Raw genomic sequence first — 25,076 nt, 5'->3', positions numbered from 1 at the left:
CTTTTCACTACTTAAATACGTACATAATATAGAGATATACATATATCCATAGTTACATTTATAGTTTTAAACAATAAAATAGTAAACAAAAACAAAAATCATTAACAAAGAGCAAAATAAACTCAGAGTTTGGGGTAACTTCGTCTAGAAAGTCCCCATTTCTAATAGAGAGTACACACGCGGTATTTACAAGATCTTTTATAAATCAAAATATGTTTACATGTTATTATATATATATATGTATATTTATGTGTTTTTGTTTTGTGTATTAAGTTTATCTATAACATGTGAGTAGGCCCATTAATGGCTGGCATTTAAAAAAATAGCAAAGTTCACCTTTTTTCCTTGTCACCTCTAACTAAAGCTGTTCTGTGAATATCTCTGTTGTTGTTGAGGGGGATAGGCTAGAGTAAGTTCTCTTAGAACGAAAGAATTTCGTATGTACACCCTGTACTTAACTCATATGTTTTGGTTATAGATACACGTACAATGAACGCTTTGGGCACTACGACAAATATCACATAATGAGATCAATTGGATTTATTTTGGGTACTTTTTGTTTTCGTTTGCGCTTCATTTCCGTAGTTAAGTTTTGCGTTGTAAATTAAGAATGTACTATAAATTGCACAATGTCATTGAACTTAAGATGGTCTACTGGTTTGTGATAGACTGGTGGGCTAATTACATAATTAATGGCAACCGATAAGTTGATTAAGTACCTAATTTAAGTATGTATTTGTTTTGAAAGTTGTTCCAATTAATAATACTTGGCAGAACTGATTCAGTTTGCATTCCATTTGAGTTGTTAGCGAGTTGGAGAAGGTGGAAAGGAACGAACAAAAATAACAATTTTTCTTCATATACATATATATGTTGAAATTAATCCTATTGCGGGACGATTTTCCTTATTACGTTGTGTTATTCGTTCTCTTCGTGTAGTTAAAATTAACTTAAGTATGTATAACAATGTGTTTCCGGTGGCTTTGTGGGTTCTGATTTTAGTTATTGTTACCTTTTCAGTAATCATTTGGATTGGTAAGTACAAGATTTTCATCTAAACTCTATACGAACTTCGCTCTTTACATTTATGCAACTTGTGCAACTTTTTAAATGCCAGCCATAAATGGGCACACTAAGCCAAATAGTGTTTTGTAAGTATGTTTGGTTTTTGTGTGTACATTTGAAATGTTGTTTTTATATTTTACATTCATTAAAGTATATCAATTTTAGGGTCAGTACTCACTTTAAAGAAACTGCCTCCAAAATGATTTCTATTTTTTCGTTTTGGAAGCGTTCTTCTTGAAGTGAATATTGAGCATTTTTTTGCATTTCTTATGCCATATATATAATTAAAATACATTTATATTTTCTTCTGTTATAAAACTTAAAATGAATTTAACCAAAAATAAAACAAAGTTAGACATAACTTGTGTACTTCATCATATTTGTTTTTTAGGGTTAGGAGGAAACCCAAACTTCCATTATCAATATCATCCTTGACTTCATAACCATTTTTTCATGGCGGGTGGGGTACAGTATCAAAGGAGAGCTATGGGAATGCTGGGTGGGTCTTGGATTTTTTTTCGGTTGAATTGTGTGCTTTCCGTTCCTTGCCTTTCTTTTCAATCAATTTGCGCATCATCCAGTTGCATTTGGTCGTAGCCCCTTTTAAACGACACTCGAATATGTGTCTTCCTGCTCTGGCTGTGTATCTTCTGCGAGGTGGCAATCGGCTACCTCACTGTGCATCACTATCTCAATGTCGCCAAGATCTGTTGCTGCCTCCGCCTTTAGCGCCACATCCTCTGCCCTCGACAGCTTTTGCAGCGTGTGAAGTGTCTCCTCATTGATTGTGTGCTCCGGCGATATGTTTTCCTTTAACTGACGCTTTAGACTAAGCGGCATGTGGGCCGCATTGCACTCCGGCGGTGATGGTGACTCCGTACTGCTCGAAGCCGACGTCCCCGTACTTAACTCATGCTGAGCAGCTGCAGCCACGGCCGCTTGTTCCCCGCTGTTGTTAAAGGAGATGTTTTGGCGAAATACTTGTTTGCTAAAATCCCGTAGCTGTTTAGATGCCGTGTCGAGGAAAGATGAGCTGCCCGTTTCCGCATTTGACGACGTATTGTGGCTGGCGTTGGAGATGTTGCTACTAGTCAGTGATGTCCACGATGCGGGAGAAGACTTTCGTGCTACCGAAAGAATAGGATTTTTTGTGGTAGTACTGATTTCGCCACCGCTTGCTCCTCCTGCGCTTGCTGCTAAGGCGTCTGTCAAAGCAAAGATTAAAATGTATTACAGCATTTGTATTTGCAATATTATATTTCCATATTTACATTCCCTAAATTATACTTATTATGAGCGTTATATGCGTTTTGGAGCTGTTAAATGTTATTAAAGTCTCCGACTATAAAAAAATTTTTTTTTTTAAATTTAATATAGAGTGCAAAAAAAAAAATTATGGAATTATAGAAAAAAAATTATTTTTTAGTAAAAAGGTGCTTTTAAAAAGTAATATAAATATGAAAACTAACTCTGTGTGCTGTTTGTGATCTGGTTGGCGGCGGGCACTGTGCTTATGTGACTGGCTTTGGGTTCCGGCGAGGAGCTTCGGTGGAAAATGGTGCCCGTGTTAAACAATGTTAGCAGCTTGTCCACCGCCGACGGATTTGCTATCCACGACGTTTTTCGTGCACGCGCCTGAGGGGCGTTGCTGACTGTCTCGGGAGGTGGCATCGGTTCTGGTTCAGATTCCAAAACTGTGTTCATGTGGCCCGCCGCAGCGGCAGCAGAGAGAGCAACCACACCAGCCGATTCCTTGGTCAGTGTGATATCATTATCGCCAAACACGGCCAGGGGACAGGTCCTGGGTGGAGTTTCTGGGCCGGAAGCTACAGTGTCTGTAACATCGGTGGAGGTGCTTCCATTGCTTTGGCTACTGCTCCCACTGCTGCTACTACCGGGTGACGTTGAGCTCGAATGGCTTGAGGTGGGTGAACTGGTCACGTGTGGCGAAAGATTTTGCCCGGCAACCTCTTCGACACTCGCACTTTTATGTGCATCGCCGTCATCGATGGCCTCTACAATAATCACACTGCTCACTGGCGCCGCGGCAGCTGCTGCTTCCACTGCCTCCGACAGCAGGACTGCCTTCCTCGCCGACTTCAGCATAGGGGTGGGTGGCAGGTCGATGGGTGGCGTGTGCGGTGTGATCGGCGGCATCTGGCGGTTGGCCATCGGCACTTGTGGATCCTCGTAGATGCGAGAAACATGGAAACGTGACCTAGGCGACACTGACAGCCGCTTCACTGTCTGCGTCGAAGAAGTGACAGAGGCCATCGCGGGCAGCGAACTGGAGGTGGGCAGGGCTCCAACAGCATTGAGGCTGCTCTGGCTGCCACTGGGCGATCCGATAGTGGGTATGGACATGCAGCTGCTGGCCGAACGCGGCGTGTGTGGGGGTGGATGCTGGGCCAGCGGCGAGATCAGTGGACTGGCCACTTCTGCCACGCGCGACACGTGAAAGCGGCTACGATTTGGCGAGGACGACGGCGATATAGTGGGCGGACTGGGGCCCGGCGAGCGGAGACGGGGTCCACTCTTTCGCTTCACCTCCAGCAGGGCGGCCGGTGTGGGCAGGGCGGTTGCTGCAGCGGCCGCGGTTGTCGTTGCCGTCACCGTGCCAGTAGCCGCGTCCACGAGGGGGCGACTGTGGCAGGTCAACGAGATCTTCCGCGAGCCCAAGTAGTAACCGCCGCGACACCGTATGCCCGGAAGGCTGCCGCCAAGACTGCTGCTGCCGCCGACCACGTTCGCCGCCTTCTCCGCGAGTTCCTGGGCTTGCCGCTTCTCGTTTCGCGAGCACAGGGAACGCACGGTGCCCAGCACCCTTGTGTAATCCAAATGGGCATCGCTGCCAATCTGAAATAGGAAACGAGAACGATATCAATCGATCAGTTTCAGAAGCGAACAAATAGGATTCGATAGCTCATTGGTTAATTAACTAAAGCTGATGCTTACTTTGTGTTCAGTTGCTAAATTGCTCAATTGACAAAAGAAGTGGATAGTGCAATGGGATATTTAAATTCTGGTCTGATGTTTCCAAAGAAATTCAGGACCAGAAAGCCGCAAGGAGCTGTATTTTCTTAAAAATAGCATTATCCTGAATAATATCATTAAAGTATTACGGAGCAAATTAACATCTAACGTACTTTATTAAGTTCAGATTGTTACTGAGGCAAGCATCTAGAGTGAAAAATTAGCTCGGATTTGGAGTACGAAAGAGACAAGAACCAGGCGGGAAGAGTGCATTTGAGTAGTTAGCGTTGTTATCGGAGGCAAGCCAAGCGTTCTCAGTGGACAGCAGTTAAGCACATATGGCAGTGGGCAGAAGAGTTGGAGGAGCAAATTGAGTGGGGGTTTACTTACGCTCTCCTGGGGCAATGGCGATGGCGGTATAACATTTACTATCGGCACTATGGGCAACTTTATCGGAGATGAGAGAGGCAACAACAACAGTGACCACAAATGGAAACGATTCAATTAAAAATTGAAAGTCAAACTCTCAACGCCTTATGCGTCCAACACACAGCCATCCAAAACCAAGCACGATCATAGAGGGGTTAGCTACGGCTAGCCGTAGCTTCTTCTACCCTTGGTAACGTAATAATCTTTAAGCCTTTTCGGTTAACAAAGAAAGACCTGCACGTCTGGATCGCATCGAGTGAAACCAGTAATTGTCTAACTCACATTTTTGCTAACTTTAAACCTGAAGAACTCTAAATGAAATTATTTTTAAAATAAGACAGCTAATTCTTTAGAACAAATGTTATCAACAACATTAACCACTCCTCTAATATGTTCGCTGGTTGAAACCGATTTAAGTCCTTTGTAAAATATTACAAAGGGGTAATTCATCATAGGAAGAATATTTAAAAAAACACTTTTGCAGAACTTGTAATTCCAACTCCAAAAATAGTGATTTGGAGAACTGTAAAAACAAATCTAAATGCCCTCACACATATATAATATTTAAATATCTTATGATAAACATTTTATTAACTTTTCGACAATGAACTAATCATACAAGGATCGAAATAGGATCGTACTCATCGGCTTCGGTATCGTGCAGGTCTCTAGTACCAAATAGATACAGAACTTCAGAAGCTTTCAAAACACAGCCAAATATAATAGATTATCTTATTTTGATTACTCAATATCTAAACATTTGCGATATCAACATATGTTTATATCTCATTTTTCATCATTATTTATGTTTACCAAGAGTATATAATTTAGAGCATGAAATAATTAAACTCTTTTGTGCAGCAAATGGTTGCAAGACATTTGTAGTCTCTTGATTTAAAAAAATAAAACTCAATTGAATATAGAGTTAAATCCAGAGAATTTACAAAAGAATTGATTATTTTCATGTTAAATTTACTATTTTTCATTTGCTTAACAAAAGATTGAGCATAAATAATGCAACTCAACTTCTACTGTGGCCTCGGATGAGATTAATCGATTCTTGAAATAACAGAGTTAAATTTGTGGTTGTATATCTTACCGTCAGGCGCTTTGGTTCATCGTTAATGTCGATCTGGGTGAGCGTTTTATTCGACTTGAGCACCTCGGCGATTATGTTCAGACTTTCCACCTCTAGTTTATTGTCTCGAATGTCAATACGCTGAAGCTTGCTGTTGCCACCAAATGTGAGGATGGAAGCCAGTGTTTCGATACCCTTGGCGCTTAGATGGGCACTCTGTAGCCCCAACGTGGTAAGAGTGGTGTTTTTCGTCAGACTGTCTTTAATAGTCGATATAAACTCGTTGGACAGACAATTCTTGCCAATGTTAAGCAGTTCCAGAGAAATGGTTTTCTGCAGCAGCTCGGCTACAGCAGGGGCGCAGTCCTTGGTCAGATTATTGTTCCACAGGGTGAGGGCTTTCAGACCGCTGGGCGAGCGATTGGCCTCCAGTGTGGCCTCAGCCAGCTGGCGACGCGATAGCGTGTCGTTCTTGGTCAGCTTCTCGGCAAACTTGGGATCGGCGGAGGCAGTCGAGCTGACGCTGTTGTTGCTGGCTCCACTGCTCATACCGTCTAGCGATGTCTCGCTGCACAGGCTGTCGGAGCTCTGGGATCGGTTACGGGTAGACTGATTTAGGTAGGCACAGCTGGACTCCGTGCGCCTTAGTCCAATGCTAGCTCCACCCGGCGATGTGGACGGAGGTGGGGGCGTGGGCGCCGGACTGGGACACTGGAAGGGCTGACTCTGTTCTTTATTCGCCTGGAGGCACTCCTCGGCAATGGTAACCTTTGGCGGTGGGAATGGATCTTCTAGTTTATTCAGTGCTCCGACTTCTGGCGTAGGACTAGGCGTAGCTGCCTCCTGGGCGGCAAGCAGACACTCAGTGGACTCTGTGGCTATGGTGGCCGTCTCTATGCCACACATCTCCTTGGCTATGTCGTCCAGCCGCGTGCTCTCCAGTGACACAGAAAGCCTGCTAAACTCGTCGGGCAAATGGCGACTTATATCGCCTTCAGATGCGCTTTCGAACGCCGAGTCTGTGCTGTGCGTATCCTCGAAGTCGTCTCCCACCTTTGCGTTTTTGTTCACGTCCAGCGGCCGAGATCCACCAGCCCCCGCTCCACTGCCATTTATACAGTCGCTCTCCTCAGCGGTTACCTCGAAAATGGGCGCTGGCGATGATCCACTGGGATTGGTTTCGACTTCCATTGGTGGAGCTACGACAGCTAAGGTTGCTGTTGCTCCCGCCGACAATTGGATTGTGTTATTATTGTTGCTATTGTTTTGGGAATTGTTAGCATTGTTATTATTGTTGTTGTTTATGATGTTGTTCTGTACACAGGATTCATTGGGTTCAACGGTTTTAGCCTCTGTTGAGGGAGTAATATCTGCAAAGGAAACAAATTCAGTTCTTCTGAAAAAACTGGTTAATGAAAAAGTAACTTACCACATATGTTTCGTTCGTTTTGGGAACTTTGCTGTTGTGCTGGATGCAGGCGTTCCTCAGGATCAGCAACAGGAGCCGCGGACTCCATCGGGCTGGATGAGATTATGACCGGTCCGACTTGATCGCTTAACGGCGGCTCCTTGGCGGTGGTCGCATCATAAATCTCGTTGCTGATCTCGCTGATGTCCTCAGAGCACGCGGCGGCCAGGGTGTCGGTAGATATGTTAGAGGGCGCCTCCTCGCTGCTACTGTCACTGTTCATGGAGAGCAGCTTGTCCAACATGGACTGTCCGCCGTTTTGGCTGCAGTTTCTCACAGTGTCTTCGGTGTTTTCGTCGTCATTATCATTATCCACGTCAACTAGGACACCTACCGGTGGATCGGTACAGCCTGCCTCCTCCCTTGGAGTCTCAGGAATCGAGGCAACGTGTGAAGAAGATTCACTACCAACGTCATATTTGGCTTGACTGGGCGCCGAGCTGGCAGAATTGAGTATTGCTGCCGAGGGCTCCGATTCCACAGGCGACACGCACTCGTCTACCTCGATGGCACGTGTTCGCTTCAGGGCCCCCATTCGACGTTCCAGCTCTGTGGACTGGAGGATGAGGGCCTGTACCAGGTACATGACTCCCTCATTTCTAATGTTGTTGTTGCTGATGTCGATGAGCTCCAAGCTGTGGTTGTAGCGCAGCATGTCGGCTATGTGCTGGGCATCCACGCAGTCCAAATCATTGTAGCCCACCCACAGCTCCTTGAGCATTTTGTTTTGGTAGAGACCTCGGCCTGCAAATGATACTATAGTATAATAAATAAATTTCGGATGCAGGCAAATAGCGATTTGATCCACAAATTAAAACATTTTCCTTAGAGCCATTTCACTCTGGACTCAGTGATTATGAGGAAACGCATATGCGTCATATCGGATAATTTTAGAAACCTAAATTCAAACCCAATCCGGGTCGGAAAACTTACAGAGATGGATGAGCGGCTGTCCTCTGAGGCCACAGTGCTCCAGCTTTAGGGTGTGGAGATTGGATGAGCCCAAGGCCCGGCCAAGGCTGTCGGCACCCAATTTTGTGATCTGGTTGCTCTCGGCGTTGAGGAGCTGAAGCTCTTGGCTGCGTTCCACCATGTAGGCACACAATTCCCAGCAGCGCTTCGTCATCTGCTCCTTGTTGTAGGAAATGTCCAACTCGTTACCAGCTTCATAGTATTCGATCATTTGAAAGAGGGCCATCAAGCAGCTCTCGTCCAGAGTACAGTCGGATAGATCAATGCATTTGTATTGTATCTACATGTTAATATACGTATTTTATTAATCGAGATCTCTGTAAGTCGGTTTCAACTCACTGCATACCCTTTTAAAAATTTCCTCGAGGGCTTCGCAATCGTTGGCCGCTAGTTGATTCGCCTTGAGGGGAAGAAGAGGCTGCCTCGGCTGGTTTAGATCTAGACTCTTTAGATGATCCATTACACTCTTAAGCGGCTTTGTGTGATGCTTTTGACAGGACTGCACATACTGATCAACGATCTCGGAAATGCTTTTCACAAGGCATACTGAAATAGTTAAATAGAGTTGTAAATAAACAAATAAATCAATTCAATACAACTGCCTCTTAATAATAGACTATTCTCATTTAAATTATTTTTTAAAATTTATCTTTTAGATTATTCTTTAGATTATTTTTGTTATACGAATATTGAAAACATTCTTTGCGGATCAAAGTAGCCAAAACATGAAGATTGTCTAATTTATTTGTGTTAACAAATTGTTTAAAGTACATATCAAAGCGCTCGGTGCGCCATTCAAGACGAGTCAATAAACTATTGAACATTTTTCCGTTTCGCCCAATGAAGTGTCGCCTTTTCAAAAACAACAAATGTGTGTGGCAAATAAATATTATATGATCAAATATGACAAATAACAAGAACTTATGGCGCGTGCGAGTGTTTGATTTCCTACCCTGAACCTCATCACCCACTTCCAGCATCCTCATCATGATCATCAACAATTGGCGGCGTCAGCATCAAACACATGGAGCGACATAGACAAATTGTCCACACAAAAAAATAAATGAAATTGTGTCGGCAATTTCCAAACGATTTGCTTGTTTACAGAGGGGTTGGTTGACATGAAATCGTGAACTTGTAATTTGCAACTTATTTGCGTTGGACACATCTTGTGTGCTATCTATCATTGAGTGAACCAAATTTAGAAACCGCAACGTCTACTATTCGACGATAACTCATATTTTGATACAGAAACTGTTATAAAGAGCTTTTGATATGATAAAAATATGTCGCCGATGAATAATGCACGACGGTTTCATTTTTAAGTATTAGCGCTAATTCATATTACTAAGTGTATTTAAAAAAAACAGCCAAAGAGAAACATTGTGCCAAATGCCAAGTGCACCTTTCTTAAAATTGGCTGGCAACACACAAACGATCACTTCCACCAAGACAAACATATATAAGTTCTTATGAAAACGTAAACAATTAAATCTATCATTGCATTATATCGCCACATCAGTGTTAGGAGCCAATTAAACGATTCGTTTTAGATCAGCTAGAAACTGGCATGCCAATATAAAAGGTGCAATACAAAGAGAGACGCGAAATTTTGTCAAGAAATCTTTTAACCGATTCCGAAAGATTTTCAAATTTGGCAAACTTTCAAAAGTGTTTCAGTCCTATTTCATCTATATAATAGTTCCGTCCTTCTCCCCCAACCGAGGCTGCCTTGAAACTGAACATCTGTTAAGTGATTCATTAACGTTGAGTAGGATAATACAAAATCTGAATTATTACGAATTTTCACTCGACTAGGCAGACAGGGTGACGACCAAGTTTGACGTTTCTCTTTAAATTCTTTTAAATTTATATCTATAAATAAAAATGGTTTAAAGTTTAAACAGAATAGTATTTGACTCTTGAGTTTTTGGGGAAGAGAGGTGAGCAGCTAAGTAAAATACACAAATAACACCGGAAAAATTTAAATCAATCATAAACAATTTGGCACTATTGTAAGGCAGTATTTGTTCCTCATTATTAATATATACTACGGATTTTAAATAATTCTTTTTACAAGCTGTTTGCTTGGATACCCTGAGACCAGTACAAGATTCTTTTTAGCTTGTTCTTAAATAAAAAAAACATTAAAAACAACATATATACATATATATGTATGCAATTTTGATTACCTTGGTGTCCTTCTGGACCCAGAACTTTAGATACCTGATATTAGATATTATATCAATGGTTAATAGAGAGAGGGAAGAGCTTGAACATATTAAGAGGTGGTCAAAAAAATTGGATGATTTTACAAATGTAGTTCGATTTTTATGTTTTGTATGGTAAAATTTAAATTAAATTCGTTTTTTTTTTTAATTTGGGTCATTTTTAATTAAATCTAATTTGACTTTTAAATGAAAAAGTGTCTTGCTAACTTTGTCAAGCCCCAGGTTTTTTTTATATAATTACTTTTTAAGAGGTGGGCAAACAATGAGTGGGCAAAGGATTTTTTTGAGGAAAATATGATAAAGTTTAATTTTTTAAATATGTGCAAGAATAGAGTGGGACAAAAAAATAATTGGAAAGTCAACTTTTATCTTTTCAAAAATTTTCGAAGATTCCATATTTTTGAAACTAAAAGTCAAAATAACTAATTGGTTGGCAGAAGTGGTTCAAAAGTTCGGATTTAGTCGATCCAACTTCTTTGAGCTTAGAAATAGCGCTAATAACTACCTTAATCTTTTATCGGTTTTTATGGTCGATATTCGAAAATGGGAATATGCGAATCTGTTTGATAAAAGTATGTTTGTCGACTCGCTGCCATCGATCGCTTAGATAAATGACTAATACAATACAAACATTGTAGAATCGCGTGCCGTCGTCTGTCTGCGTCCATTAAATGCCTCTCGAGTGTTTTATTATTCTATTGATTTTTGTGCCTTTTTCGCTGCTGCTTCTGACGTTGTTGCTTCCCACAAAAGTCAAAGCGAGCGTAGAATGTGCAAATAGTGAAAACTATAAGTAATCAAAAAAGCACTCATAAGATAAACGAGAAAATTATCAATTAAATGGCTGTTAATTTAGTGCTACACATTTATAAAGTCAAAATCTTTTTCTCGTTGCTTTGTCATTTATTTAAGATTGCGATTTGTTTTATTTCTATATGGCAAACATAATAAGGAATAAAAATACCAAATAACAAAAACACAGGTGGCTAGAATAAATGTTTATAGACAAATAAAATATATCTCAACCCAAAATTTTCAATCAATTCAGAAATATTAATTTTTGCTGACGAATTTTCAATTTTCGATTTGAGCGAAATGCCATTTTCCTCGAAACCATGCTTCATTTTTTATTTTGGCACGGCCAAATTGTATTCTAGTTAGCAGAATGCATCTTTTTATACCCTTGCAGAATTTTGGTCAAAAGTTTGCAACGCAAAAAAATTAAACAAAAGGTATAACTTTGTTGTCTTAATATTTTTTTTCTTTTGGATTTGTTAATCTTTGAACACTATGGAATAACGGTTTTAATTAAATTAAAATCGGAAATCTATATCATATAGCTCCCAAAAATCAAAAGAATAAAAAAACTAAATATTCAAAAAAAAATATTTATATTTATTTTGCTGTTTTTGTATTTATCAAAATATTCCTTTGAGATATAGTAATTATTTACTATATCAGAATTACGCTTTTAGTTTTGTCAAAATCGGACAACAATATAGAATATCATAGATGGCAAAATGCATCGCAAAATCGACATAGCTTCGTTGTTTTTAGTAATGTAGGCATAGAAATCGAAATGTATTCGTTTTGTAATAACTACAAAGGTATATAAACTTCGATTTTCCGATTGTTCCTATGGGAGCTATATGATATAGTCGCCCGATCCGGCTCGTTCCGACTTGTAGCAGATAGCTTTAAAACTAAGGGACTAGTTTGCGTAGAAACGGACGGACGGACATGGCTGCATTGACTCTCCTGGTGATACTGATCAAGAATATATATACTTTATAGGTCCAGAAAAGGTTAAAAAAAATAGTAACAATACCTTGATGCTTATTAATTGTCAACAAGTGGGAAATAGTTATAAAGACAGCATTACAATTGAAATGCTAATTTAAGTAGGAATCGACAGGGGGGCAACGGTTGTCTTTATCGGCTCGGTTGAAAATCCTTAAATAATATATTTTTTTTTAAATGGTCCCCTTTTCTGCGTTGAAATATTCACTAAAATTTTATCTTCTGCGAGGATAAACAATTATTTAAAAATATTATTATTGAATATTGAATATTATTGAATCTCAAGTTATCAGAAAGGAAATTAAGTTATCGTCTAAGGTCTGTTATTCTAACCAGCATGCATACGAAAATGTCTCGTTTCTTATCTGATTATTGATATTAACCTGCTGCCGTTGACTTGAATTGACAAATTGACTGCCATGACTGACGCTCGTTTGCTGTTATCGGCCACTTATTTTCAGCCAAAAGCAGACGGTTGGTTTTTTTTTGACACAAATAAGTGCCTCAAAAGCTCTAGCTAGATAAATAAACAAGAAAGGAAAGCTAACTTCGGGCGGAGCCGAAGTTGAAATACCCTTGCAGAATATTCTGCAAATTATATTCTCCAAAATTATTCATATAATGCATTCTTAATACTCATAAAAAATCCCAACTTCCTAACTTTAAAAACACCAAAGTTAAACACCATTTCCAATCGTTCAGTTATATGGCTGCTATAGAATATAGTCGGCCGATCCTTATCAAATTTGATATGTCGGATTGATTGGTCAAAAATAAAACCCATAGAAAATCCCAACTTCCTAACTTTACAAACACCAAAGTTATGGCATTTCCGATCAATCAGTTATATGGCAGCTATAGGATATAGTCGTCCGATCCTTATGAAATTTTGTAGGTCGGATTAATTGGCCAAATATAAAACCCATAGAAAGTCCCAACTTCCTAACTTAACAAACAGCAGAGTTATGGCATTTCCGATCAATCAGTTATATGGCAGCTATAGGATATAGTCGGCCGATCCCAGCCGTTCCGACTTATATACTGCGTGCAAAGGAAAGAAGGGTGTGTGCAAAGTTTCAATTCGATATCTTTAAAACTGAGAGACTAGTTCGCGTAGAAACAGACAGACGGACAAACGGACATGGCTATATCAACTCAGGAGGTGATCCTGATCAAAAATATATATACTTTATAGGGTCGGAGATGTCTCCTTCACTGCGTTGCACACTTTTGACCAAAATTATAATACCCTCTGCAAGGGTATAAAAACAAGAAAGGAAAGCTAACTTCGGGCGGAGCCGAAGTTGAAATACCCTTGCAGAATATTCTGTAAATTATATTCTCCAAAATTATTCATATGATGCATTCATATGATGCATTCTTAAAAATCCCAACTTCCTAACTTTAAAAACACCAAAGTTATGGCATTTCCAATCGTTCAGTTATATGGCGCCTATAGGATATAGTCGGCCGATCCTAATGAAGTTTGGTAGGTCGGATTTAATGGCAAATTGTAATTCTGATATAGTTAATTATTTTATATCTTAAAGGAATATTTTTATAAATAGAAAAACAGCAAAATAAAATATATTTTATTTTATTTTTATACCCTTGCAGAGGGTATTATAATTTTGGTCAGAAGTTTGTAACGCAGTGAAGGAGACGTTTCCGACCCCATAAAGTATATATATTCTTGATCAGGATCAATAGAGGATTCGATATAGCCATGTCCGTCTGTCCGTCCGTCCGTCCGTCCGTCTGTCCGTCTGTTTCAATACCGTTTGCGAGCTCAGTTTAAAAGCTAGCGATCTGAAACTTTCACAGTTGTCCTAAAACATGTGTACGCAGATCAAGTTTATAAATCGCCCCGATCGGACGTCTATACCCTATAGCTCCCATAGGAACAATCGGATATAACTTTCAAGAATGGAAGATATTTCGCGCAGTGTAAAAGCTATTAACATAAATCTTTCCAAATCTAATTTTTTTATGCATACCTTGATCAATGTAAAAGCGCTTGGCGATCGGACGTCTATATCCTATAGCTCCCATAGGAACAATAGGGTGATATCGGTTAAAATTTAATGATTTTTAGGATATTTCGCACAGTATATAAGCAGTTGACATAAATCTTTCCAAATCGTATTTTTTTATGCATACCTTGATTAAGGTAAAAGCACTTGACGATCGGACGTCTATATCCTATAGCTCCCATAGGAACAACAGGGTGAAATCGGTACAAATTTGATGATTTTCTGAATTTTTCGCGTAGTGTGTAAGCTACTGACATAAATTTTTCCAAGTCTTATTTATTTACGCATATCTTGATTAGGGTAAAAGCGCTTGCCGATCGGAAGTCTATATCTTATAGCTTACGTAGGAAAAATTGTTAAAGGCTGCGAAAGTATCCCTTTTTTTCTATTTTTATATGACATTTTTGCAGTATAAAAGCAATTGACATGAAAGGATGCAAATCTGGTTTATTTATGTATACCTTATTCCATTCGCTACTTTTTCAGTTTTACCAATTTCGGCAAAGTCTGCAAGGGTATTAAAACTTCGGCTTGCCGAAGCTAGCTTCCGTCCTCGTTTTTTTTGATTTTGGTATAGGAGCTACATATATGATATAGATGGCCAATTTTAATTTAATCAAAACAGTAATTCGATAGTATTTAAACATTACCAAATCCCAAAGAACCAAAAAATTTTTTTTGAAACAACAAATGTATACTTTTTAATTTTTGGTTTTCGATTGTTCCTATCATATAGATCCAGCTCATTCCGACTTATATACATACTACCTGCATTGGAATGTCAACTTTTGGGAAAGTTTCAAATTATAATACTGAAATTATAATACCCTTTGCAAGGATAAAAAATAATAAATAAACTAGTCGCCTAAAATCAGCATCAGGCGAATTTAATTTTAACTTAATGCAAACAGTTCCTTTATTTACGAAATAGCTTACTTATATTTACTCGTCTTTGTTCATCGATTTCGGCTATCTGGCTGGGTTCTTAATTTTCTTTTTACCCTTTTTAACTTTCCGTTGCTTTGCTTTGTTTTTGAATAAATTAATTACATCGGCAATGTACACTAATCGAGCTCGTGACATTTTGCACAGCAAGTAATATTCAAGTAATTATTTTGTATGTCATCGACTGCTGATTAAAATTGATTCAGAGCTTAGATTGACTTAAAATTAAAAAGCTGATAAAATAAAGTACGTGTTAGTTGGTTTACGATTTATTAAAAGCTTTAAAAAAAAAACCATTTTGCAAAATTGTTGAGTAACATACACTTTTGCAGCTTTTAGAAAAATTAAATATTATATAAAACGGATAACGTTTTATTTTTACAACTAGATTGACTCTCCTGGTGGTATAGTGTTTTATAGTATTTTACTTTACTTTAATTTCAGAATTAAATTGTAATACCATCTGCAAGGGTATAAAAATAAATGTAAGAAAAATTTGGAATCATGGTGCCCAAAGCAAATATGGAAAATATGCATAAGCAAATGCCTATCTTACTGGAATTCATCATAATTATTCACTACTATGTACATTTTTTAAAACCATGCTTGACGCAAATTTTACCTTTAGAACCCTATATAGTATATATATTCTTGATCATTCTTGATATTCTTGATCTTATCACTAGGCGAGTTGATATATCCATGTCCATCTTATTCTATTCCGCGAGCCCAACTTAACAGCTAATAAAACTTTTATAATCGTCTTTTTATATATGTACGCAGATCTAGTTTAAAAACGCCGCTGATCCGACGTCTATATCTTTAGAAATGATCAGAATAAATTTTAAAAATTATCTGTTTTTAAAGAAGATTACATAATAATCAATCGATTGCCATTAGAACGTCCGGGTTAAACTTGTTAATTTTGTAAAAATTTTGTTTCATTTTGAATCCATCCCTTAAGTTGAATATATCCTATATCTGTTATATGTATATTCGCGCAGTACCCGAAGTAACTGCAAGGGTATTAAAATATCGACATGCTAAATAAGTGTAGGTGTTTAAGAATAAGCCCAACTAAAAATACAAAATTCATCCAATCAGTATTTAAAATTTGCTAACAGGCCTAGTATATTTTCTGGATTGGACCTTTCACAGATAAGTCAAGTAGTTGACGAGGTAGGGAAGTGCATGGTATTTCTATTTCCACAAATGTACAAATGTGTAGCTACCATTTGTTTTTTTCCCTGCCAGCATGTCCGTCTGTCATAATGTGTTTCCTTGGGGCTTCTCTTTAGGTGCTTTTGTTTTAGTGACAATGATGACATCACATAGTTTCCACACCTCCAACAGCAAAAAGAGAAGCAAATACAAATTCAAACACAAAGGCAAGAAAGGAATGAAAATAAACAAACAAATGTACAAGACAAGTAAAAATACATAATGCCTGTGTCTGTGTGTCACATATGCAGAGGTAAATAAAAATGGAGACAACAACAAGAACAAAAACGGCGCAATCGTTTAAACAAATTCATAGACACTCCGACGAGACGAACGACGAGCGCAAAGCGGATCCCACGATTGGCGTTCAAGGCAAAGTTAAAACGGAGCAGAAAAGAGCAAAGCGAAAACAAAAGCAATGCCGGCCAAATAATAATAAAACATGTGAAGAGCACGAAGCAAACTGGAATAAAAAGCAATAAAAACAACGAAAACGAACCATATCTTATCAGCAGTTTCTGTTATCGCTGACGTGCAAATAACAAATAAGAAAATGAAAGGAAACCCAAAAGCAAAACCACATAACAATTTAACAACCAGGTACTGAAAACAAATTAAAAATTTTAAAAAACAATGTTGTTTGTGATTGAAAAGATTGAAGCCTGAATCTGATTAAGAATATTTATACATACTCTGTATATATATTTGTATGAACATTTTCAGATCCTTCTTTCACCTGCATAAATAATGCGCGTTGGTCCATTAAAAGCTTAGCAGAAGACAAATATTGGAAAAACGATGTTTTGCCTTCAAATTTTATCACTCATACTTACTGTTGGCTTTAATCAATCAACTTATTCCAACTAAGTAATTTCAATACTAACTTTGAGATCATTACGCCTTAATTTTAAAATATTTGACTTAAGAATAAATAAATTGCACACTAAAATCTACCATTGTAAACAATGGGAACATGAAAGAAAGCAAGTTTCGGCAGGCCTCTGCACCTGTTGCAAAAATAATATATATATTCTATATTTCGATGTCGATGCTTGAATGCAATGAAGCTATGTAGGTCGATTTTCCGATCGTTCTTAATGCAGCTAAATGATTTAATCGTCCGATTATTATAAAAGTACAACTTTACTAAATAATATCGTTAAAAACGACTGTATGTCTCTGTGTATATGTTAAGAAACAACGAATTTATTATTTTATTTCCCTTTTTCCGAATTGTTTCCTTGGCAGCTAATTATAGGATACAGTCATACGATTTTTATAAAATATTGGTAGTAATATACATTCTTTATAGAGTCGGAAACATGGCCTTCATTACGTAGCAAACTTTTGACTGAAATTTAATACCCTCTGCAAGGAGTTGTTTCGGACTCCCTAATTTACCTGTTTCTCCTCTATTGCTTTTGGATTTGTATGTCATTAACCAGCAAATAAAACCACTCTTCTTTGCACGAGCAAAGTTTTAAATAATGTAGACAAATAATAACTAATCAACTAGTCAATATCTTTGGGCGTTTAGAAACTGTAAGCGTTTGAAATATAGATTTGGCGTTTTTTCCGCTAAATTAGCAGATTTTTCAAAAAATCGTAGAAGAAATAATCGTTTTTTATAAAGATCTGTTTAAATTCTAGAACCAGACCGAGTACCTAGTCCATAGTCCCAACTAACAAAAATTTGTTTTGCAAACATATAAGTACATATGTATATTAGGGTGGTCAACAACAAAAATGTACGCCCACCGGTTATTATGGTAAATTTTGATGTGCAACAAATGTAAGTAAAACCAAAAAAAATTTTAGAGGGTAAGAGTAGAGTAACCAAATTTGTACTAATTTTTTGACAAGTCACCATTTTGGCATAATTGATTTATATTCATATTTATCTATCGATTGAATGCACCCAATTATATTGACTTGTTATAGCGAATATTCATTCACACTAGTTCTCTTCCTGCATTGTCTTTGTGCTTAGCAACAGCTACTGAAAATAATTTTTATAAGTAATGGCATACTAGTACGCTGCAGTTCCTTCTCTGTTCATTTACCAAAGGTAACAAAATATTTCTGCGCATTTTAGCGACTTGGCAGGCATCACTATTCTCATTCTTCTCTTGATTAACTTTTTCACTTGAAATTAGCTGACAGATCGTTCGGATCCTTTCGACCCGTAAAACAAAGCGAACAAATGTATTGCTTTAATAAAATGAATTCAGGAAATGAAGTAAATTGTAACGGCCAATGTGATTGACATTTGGCGGTTTCCGTGTTTGACTGAGATTCATCGCTTAGGATAAGATCGAATGCACGGATGCCCAGAGGCATTGTTGAATGATAAATTGTCAGCTAAATAATGTAGTGTACTGAATACTCAACAACCGGAAGAAATCTAGTTCCCACTTATAAATTATACATGTATAGCTTCCAAATATTTATATATTCTTAGAGTTTTTATTTTCGCATTATAACACATTTCTCACTCACTAACTATTACAATTTTTACACTTCTTTTAAAAAGTAAAAAGTCTCAGTTAGATTTAAAAAAATTAAATTTTCTGATTAAAGTAATTTAATAATTAATAATAATAATAATTAATGATGATAGTAATTAATAATAATAATAATAATAATTAATGATGATAGTAATTAATATGAATAATAATTACAGCACATATAAATATGAATTTTAATTGTCAACTTTAATACCTTTCTGTTAATATTAACAATTTCCATCCCAATTTCTAATATTAATGAAAAATAGCGATAGAATAGCGTTTGATACCAATTTAAAATAAAAAAAAACTCTTTTGCATTTAAAACAAGAAAGGAAAGCTAACTTCGGGCGGAGCCGAAGTTGATATACCCTTGCAGAATACTCTGTAAATTATATTCTCCAAAATTATTCATATGATGCATTCTTAATACTCATAAAAAATCCGAACTTCCTAGCTTTAACAACAACAAAGTTATGGCATTTCCAATCGTTCAGTTATATGGTAGCTATAGGATATAGTCCGCCGATTCTTATGAAATTTGGTAGGTCGGATTGATTGGCCAAATATAACACCCACAGAAAATCCCAAACTCCTAACTTTACAAACACCAAAGTTATGGCATTTCCGATCAATCAGTTATATGGCAGCTATAGGATATAGTCGGCCGATCCTTATGAAATTTGGTAGGTCGGATTGATTGGCCAAAAATAAAATCCATAGAAAATCCCAACTTCCTAACTTAACAAACACCAAAGTTATGGCATTTCCGATCAATCAGTTATATGGCAGCTATAGGATATAGTCGGCCGATCCTTATGAAATTTGGTGGGTCGGATTGATTGGCCAAATATAAAACCCATAGAAAATCCCAACTTTCTAACTTTACAAACACCAAAGTTATGGCATTTCCGATCAATCAGTTATATGGCAGCTATAGGATATAGTCGGCCGATCCTTATGAAATTTGGTAGGTCGGATTGATTGGCCAAATATAAAACCCATAGAAAATCCCAACTTTCTAACTTTACAAACACCAAAGTTATGGCATTTCCGATCAATCAGTTATATGGCAGCTATAGGATATAGTCGGCCGATCCTTATGAAATTTGGTAGGTCGGATTGATTGGCCAAATATAAAACCCATAGAAAATCCCAACTTCCTAACTTTACAAACACGAAAGTTATGGCATTTCCGATCAATCAGTTATATGGCAGCTATAGGATATAGTCGGCCGATCCTTATGAAATTTGGTAGGTCGGATTGATTGGCCAAATATAAAACCCATAGAAAATCCCAACTTCCTAACTTTACAAACACGAAAGTTATGGCATTTCCGATCAATCAGTTATATGGCAGCTATAGGATATAGTCGGCCGATCCCGGCCGTTCCGACTTATATACTGCGTGCAAAGGAAAGAAGGGTGTGTGCAAAGTTTCAATCCGATAGCTTTAAAACTGAGAGACTAGTTTGCGTAGAAACAGACAGACGGACAGACGGACAGACGGACAGACGGACAGACGGACAGACGGACAGACGGACAGACGGACAGACGGACAGACGGACATGGCTATATCAACTCAGGAGGTGATCCTGATCAAGAATATATATACTTTATAGGGTCGGAGATGTCTCCTTCACTGCGTTGCACACTTTTGACCAAAATTATAATACCCTCTGCAAGGGTATAAAAATAACTTTAAGAACATCCTATGAAAATTTAAAATACCTACATTGTTTGCTACTCATTAAATTACCCATGCCAAAACTTACCTTGCTTCCAAGGATTAGCTGGCTCCAGGTAACCAGTGACCAGTTCGTTATCCGGAAATGAGACTCGTCGGGCTATAGACGAGCTGAGCGAGCTGTCCGAGGATTTTCGCTGCAACAGACTAGGTGCCGTGGACAGGATACTTCCCCGCATGGGCAGGCCCATGGGTCCAATGCCTTCTCCCACTCCAGAACTTGCCAAGTCAGGACACATGGTTGAGCTGGGATTAGAGGCCAGCGAATCGGTGCGCCATACCGCCGTCTGCTTGGCATCGTGGTATATCTTGATCTTCTGTCGTTGCTGCGTTCGCATCTGAACATCGAATGCCGGGGATTCTGCAGCAGCAATATTCGACGCAGCAGCTGCATCAGCTGTTTCTGCTAATTCCGATCGCTCTGCCACAGCTGTTGTTGTCGGCTGCGGTTGACCCTCAGCTGTTGTATTTATTTCCTTTACACCGGCTGATGTTTCTTCTGCAACAGATGTGGTCGCAAAGTGCGTTCTCGTTGTTGGCTCCGTTCCATTGCCTTCTATTGCTGTTCTTGTTGATATTGTAGATGCTGTTGTGTTTGGCTGTGCATTGTCGCGGATATTGTGCAACATTGTTGCGAAGCGTTTTCAGTTGCTGCTGTCGCCTTCAAGTTTGTCACACTTCAAGTTTACTTAATTTTTCGAACTTGTTTGTTTTTATGTTTAACATTTAAATCACTATATATACACACAATCACAAGCTTCGATATCGTTCGTTTTTCGTTTTTATTTTATTTTACGTATATGTGGTTCATTCCCGCGCTTCCCGCTTACATTTTCAGGTGCTTTTATTTTATTTACACTGCAAAATTCATATCGAAATTACATTTTTTTTCAACCAAACAAAATTTTAAGATTTTCTTTTAGCCGCTAGACTACAGTTTAAAATTCGATAGTGTTTTGTTCGAATTTCTCAGACGCATCGAATAATCAGCAGCGGGCAGGCAGTTTACAAAACACAAAAATATTCCGCTCGAAAATTTCCACCGTCACAAACGCACAGTGGAACAGTAAGCCCAAACGCTCGGTAAAATCAATAGTCACAACATAAACTTAGTTAATGTTTAATTTGTATTAAATTAAATTTAAATGCTGTATTATTATTATTAATAAATTACTTAAGCAATTTTTTTATATTTTTTTTCCACCACGCCGAGAAATCGTATGTTTTAAACAAAAGAAGAACTAACACGATAAAAGGCACTGGCTGGTTCATTGTTGATTGATTTTATAACCCTTTTCATTGCCTCCTTTCATTACCCACTGTGCAATTTTTAGTTTAAAAACAAAACGAAAACAAAAAAACGAGGCAAAGAGAGCAGAGCACACGCACACACGGGCAAAAGAGAGTGGCATAAAAAACATTACCTAATTGTTAATGATTTTTGTTCGCGTTTGCACTGTCAGAAAGGAGAGAGAGAGAGAGAATGAGAGAGAGGAGAGGGAAGGGCAATCGCAGATTGTTTGCAACTGTTGTTTGTTATCATTTTTCGCCCCTCTGTACTTTTCGCATTTTTGTTTACCTCGCCAGGTTGCCTTTCTCTCACGCGTCAATGTAGTAGTGTGAGGGCTGTGCTCGTCTGTGTGTGCGAGTAACACGCGCCCTGTTGCATGCAAAACCCAAATTAAAAGGCAAATTGCATTTGGTAATAACACAGGCAGTCGAAAGGGACAAACAATTGAGCGCTCTTGCTGTTCCTCGAATTTCGTTTTAGAATAAATACACAAATTACGTCACGCATGTCTGTATGAGTTAGGGAGGACTACTGAGTTGTTGTGGTAATGTTTAAAGTTTTCTTTTAATTTCCGCGTTGCGTACTTTTGTAAAAGTGTTTACTTTTTAGTTGCTTTTGCTCACATAACTTAATGCGCTCGGCGCTCACGTTGTTTTTAATTTGCGGCACTTTGCATTTGGCGCATTTTCACGCACCAAATTTCTGTTTTCGTTATACAACTTTGGGCAAAGGAGTTTTGTTTGTGCTGACACTCATCAGAAGTAACGCTTTATCTGGCATTTAATCAATCCCGCTCCATTCAGCGTTCAGCTTATGACGTTTAGGCATCCGCGACCCAACAACAACCGATCACAAAGACGTTGAAAATGCGAAAGATAGAAATAGAAACCGAGTTGCGCATTTTCATGGTGCACAATGTGCGGTGTTGCCAGACTGTGATAAATTTCGTGAATACGCGAATTAAATCCTATGTATAGTCCCACAATGTGAATTAAAAAAAATTATATATTGAAAAGATAATAAGTTTTCTATTTAGAACAAGCTGGAAAATCAGGCTTACTAGCGAAAAAGTAGTAACGAAGTAAGTAAGCTTTTAAGTTGAAATATTGTATCGAGACAGTTGATTTTATATCATTAACATGACTATATTTTCTTGCCGTCGTCAGTTTAATATACAAAACCTTAAAACCTATCAATTCTGGTTTTAAGGTTTTGTATATTAAAAATTAATTTTTTTTCAATTTGTTTTTTTTTTTTTATTCCTCTTTGATTAAACAACGAAGAATGGTTAGTAAGGAAACAAATGTGATCGCACAAATTAACGCAGTAAAGTCTCAATATACCTGCATGACTTTCTAATTTAATTGCAACTTATTGAACGACAGCGACGTGTAAACCACACTAAACTCCCCCAACAGCCTGGCAACCCATCCACGTGTGCTCTTTTTACGCACCCTCTCGCTCACTCTCCCTTAAATCGCACGAAACATTCAACATCAAAACAATAAGATTGTGTACACATGCTTGTGTATATTCACTTCACATCGCTCATTAATGAGCGCTCACGCTAGTTGTTTGTTTTAATTCCACATTTTAACAAGATTGTTAGGCAAAAATCACAGAAACGGCAGTTGCTCTCTTTATCACTCTCTGTATGCTAACAATATGATGTCAGAGGAAACCTTTTTCATACACTTCGTCAGGAAAATTAAAATTGGGATCCAATTCGTCAGTTCATTGCTCAGGATTTAATGTAGCAGAATTACTGATTGCAGAATGGCCAGCGAAACTTTTGCGCGTTACAAGTTCGGGTGAAGTGCATACAGAAAAAAAAACAAACTTCTATTTTCAAGGTCACTTTTGAAGTTCTCCATACACACACACGCACCTTCTCTTGCCTTTCACCCGTCGACCACAGAGTTAAGGTTATTACGGAAACTGGTGTTATAATCAATGGAAGAGGTTCCCACTTGATTTGATTTACTCTATTTAACAAACTTCGTTCAATGGAGCCGCGAAACTCCGTGCTCGACAATTGACGAGCTCTGGTCAGTGTTACCAACTGCTCTAAATTCTCTAATACCAACAACTTGCGTCACCACGACATTTTGGGGAGGTAATACACTTATGGTACTGAACTTTAAAGAGTAACCAGAAAAATAGCTATTGCTAAATCGCGAATTTTTTTTATAATAAATTTGTTTATTACTAACGATTTCACAATTTTTTAGTTATTTCATAAGAAAATATTTATGACTAAGAAAAAAGTTTTCATAAATTCAGGTTGCTCAGAGAGTCTTGCGCTCCTCTTAAGCCTAGTACTCAGATCGACGAAATCTGTTCGTCAGCTTATGAGAAAGAGCGAGAGGCAAACAGCTGGTTTTTAACCCCGGTACTCATACCAGATAATTACATCTCGTTGCCAACCACCCGAAATTAACTTTGGGTGAACGTTCGTCAGGCCCTAGCGAAAAGATTAAAGCCTAGTACTCAGATCGAAAAAAGCTATTATTGCGTTTGTGGCCAAACCCAGGCTTTCTACATGGTCTTACCATAATTGCCTAGAAATGGGAAAAACTTTCTTTAAGTTAAGTTTTTTTGACATTCGGTCCCGACAATTTTATGTTTATGAATTGTACTTGATGATTGACCTATCAATTTACTATCTGTTGCAACAATCACTAATAACAACAAAAAACAATTGCAAAGAGCAGCTGGCAAACGAAGCCGGGAATATAGATTTTAATATTGCCGCTTGAATGCAAGATCTGTTAGATTGTTATTTGACTTATTGGGACCTTTGGGATAAAATTATTATTATTAAAGATAAAATCATTAACTCCAAAAAGTGCTCAAACCATCTAAAGCATATCTTCACGCATCGATTGCATTATATAAGCTGTTTTTGAAAACAAATTACCAAAATCAAGGAAATCAAATACATATAAGAATTAAATCTGTCTAGTCTATACATTGTTTTTCACAAATTCGTTTTAATACCAATAATTAACTACCCTATGTATAAAAAAAAACAATAGAACAGCTGATTCAAAACTCGAGATATTGCGGCATAGTGTGAACGCAAACTTGGAGTTATCGAGTTAGCTCGGTTGTCGATATAAAACTTGCCGAAGTGTGCAACGGACCTAACAGTAAGAAAGGCCCAATTTTGTTATAATTAATATGGGATAAAAATATTGCATCTATTACTGTGCAATTCATTACTTACTTAATTTTTTGTAACAAAAACGCAGAAACACTGAACAGTGGTCACTTGTTTTGATGTCTTTATAGTATTTTTATTGAGCCAGATAGC

General features: G+C 37.9%; 1 protein-coding gene across 14 annotated transcripts; it reads right to left on the bottom strand.

Annotated features, from left to right (window-relative positions):
• Nucleotides 1-1,165: 1,165 nt before the first annotated feature.
• Nucleotides 1,166-23,814, bottom strand: LOC108050348 (mucin-4). Of its 14 annotated transcripts, none has more exons than XM_017131996.1 (9): nucleotides 23,759-23,814; nucleotides 20,498-21,327; nucleotides 8,332-8,531; nucleotides 7,947-8,265; nucleotides 6,975-7,769; nucleotides 5,567-6,915; nucleotides 4,429-4,485; nucleotides 2,535-3,921; nucleotides 1,166-2,270 (listed from the first exon to the last, which is right to left on the bottom strand). In XM_017131996.1, the coding sequence occupies exons 2-9, from the start codon at nucleotides 21,096-21,098 to the stop codon at nucleotides 1,669-1,671; spliced, it is 5,310 nt and encodes a 1,769-aa protein (XP_016987485.1). In that variant the 5' UTR covers nucleotides 21,099-21,327; nucleotides 23,759-23,814; the 3' UTR covers nucleotides 1,166-1,668. The 14 variants fall into 14 exon arrangements, with proteins under 14 accessions (XP_016987485.1, XP_016987479.1, XP_016987491.1 ...); XM_017131990.1 differs by having other exon boundaries at nucleotides 23,649-23,808; XM_017132002.1 differs by having other exon boundaries at nucleotides 6,975-7,757; nucleotides 23,649-23,808.
• Between the last annotated feature and the right edge of the window lie 1,262 nt (nucleotides 23,815-25,076).

Source organism: Drosophila rhopaloa, unplaced genomic scaffold, assembly GCF_018152115.1.
Source record: "Drosophila rhopaloa isolate 14029-0021.01 unplaced genomic scaffold, ASM1815211v1 contig_2, whole genome shotgun sequence".
Classification (NCBI taxonomy): Eukaryota; Metazoa; Arthropoda; class Insecta; order Diptera; family Drosophilidae; genus Drosophila; species Drosophila rhopaloa.
This window is presented reverse-complemented; position numbering and strand designations above follow the sequence as displayed.

Excerpts from the sequence above, each read along its gene's own strand:
- LOC108050348 (XM_017131996.1), bottom strand. The coding sequence starts at position 21,098 with ATGTTGCACAATATCCGCGACAATGCACAGCCAAACACAACAGCATCT. Across the intron at positions 8,532-20,497 it reads AGCTAATCCTTGGAAGCAAG|TATGCCTTGTGAAAAGCATT; the intron begins GTAAGTTTTGGC and ends TAACTATTTCAG. Across the intron at positions 2,271-2,534 it reads GATCACAAACAGCACACAGA|ACGCCTTAGCAGCAAGCGCA; the intron begins GTTAGTTTTCAT and ends TTGCTTTGACAG.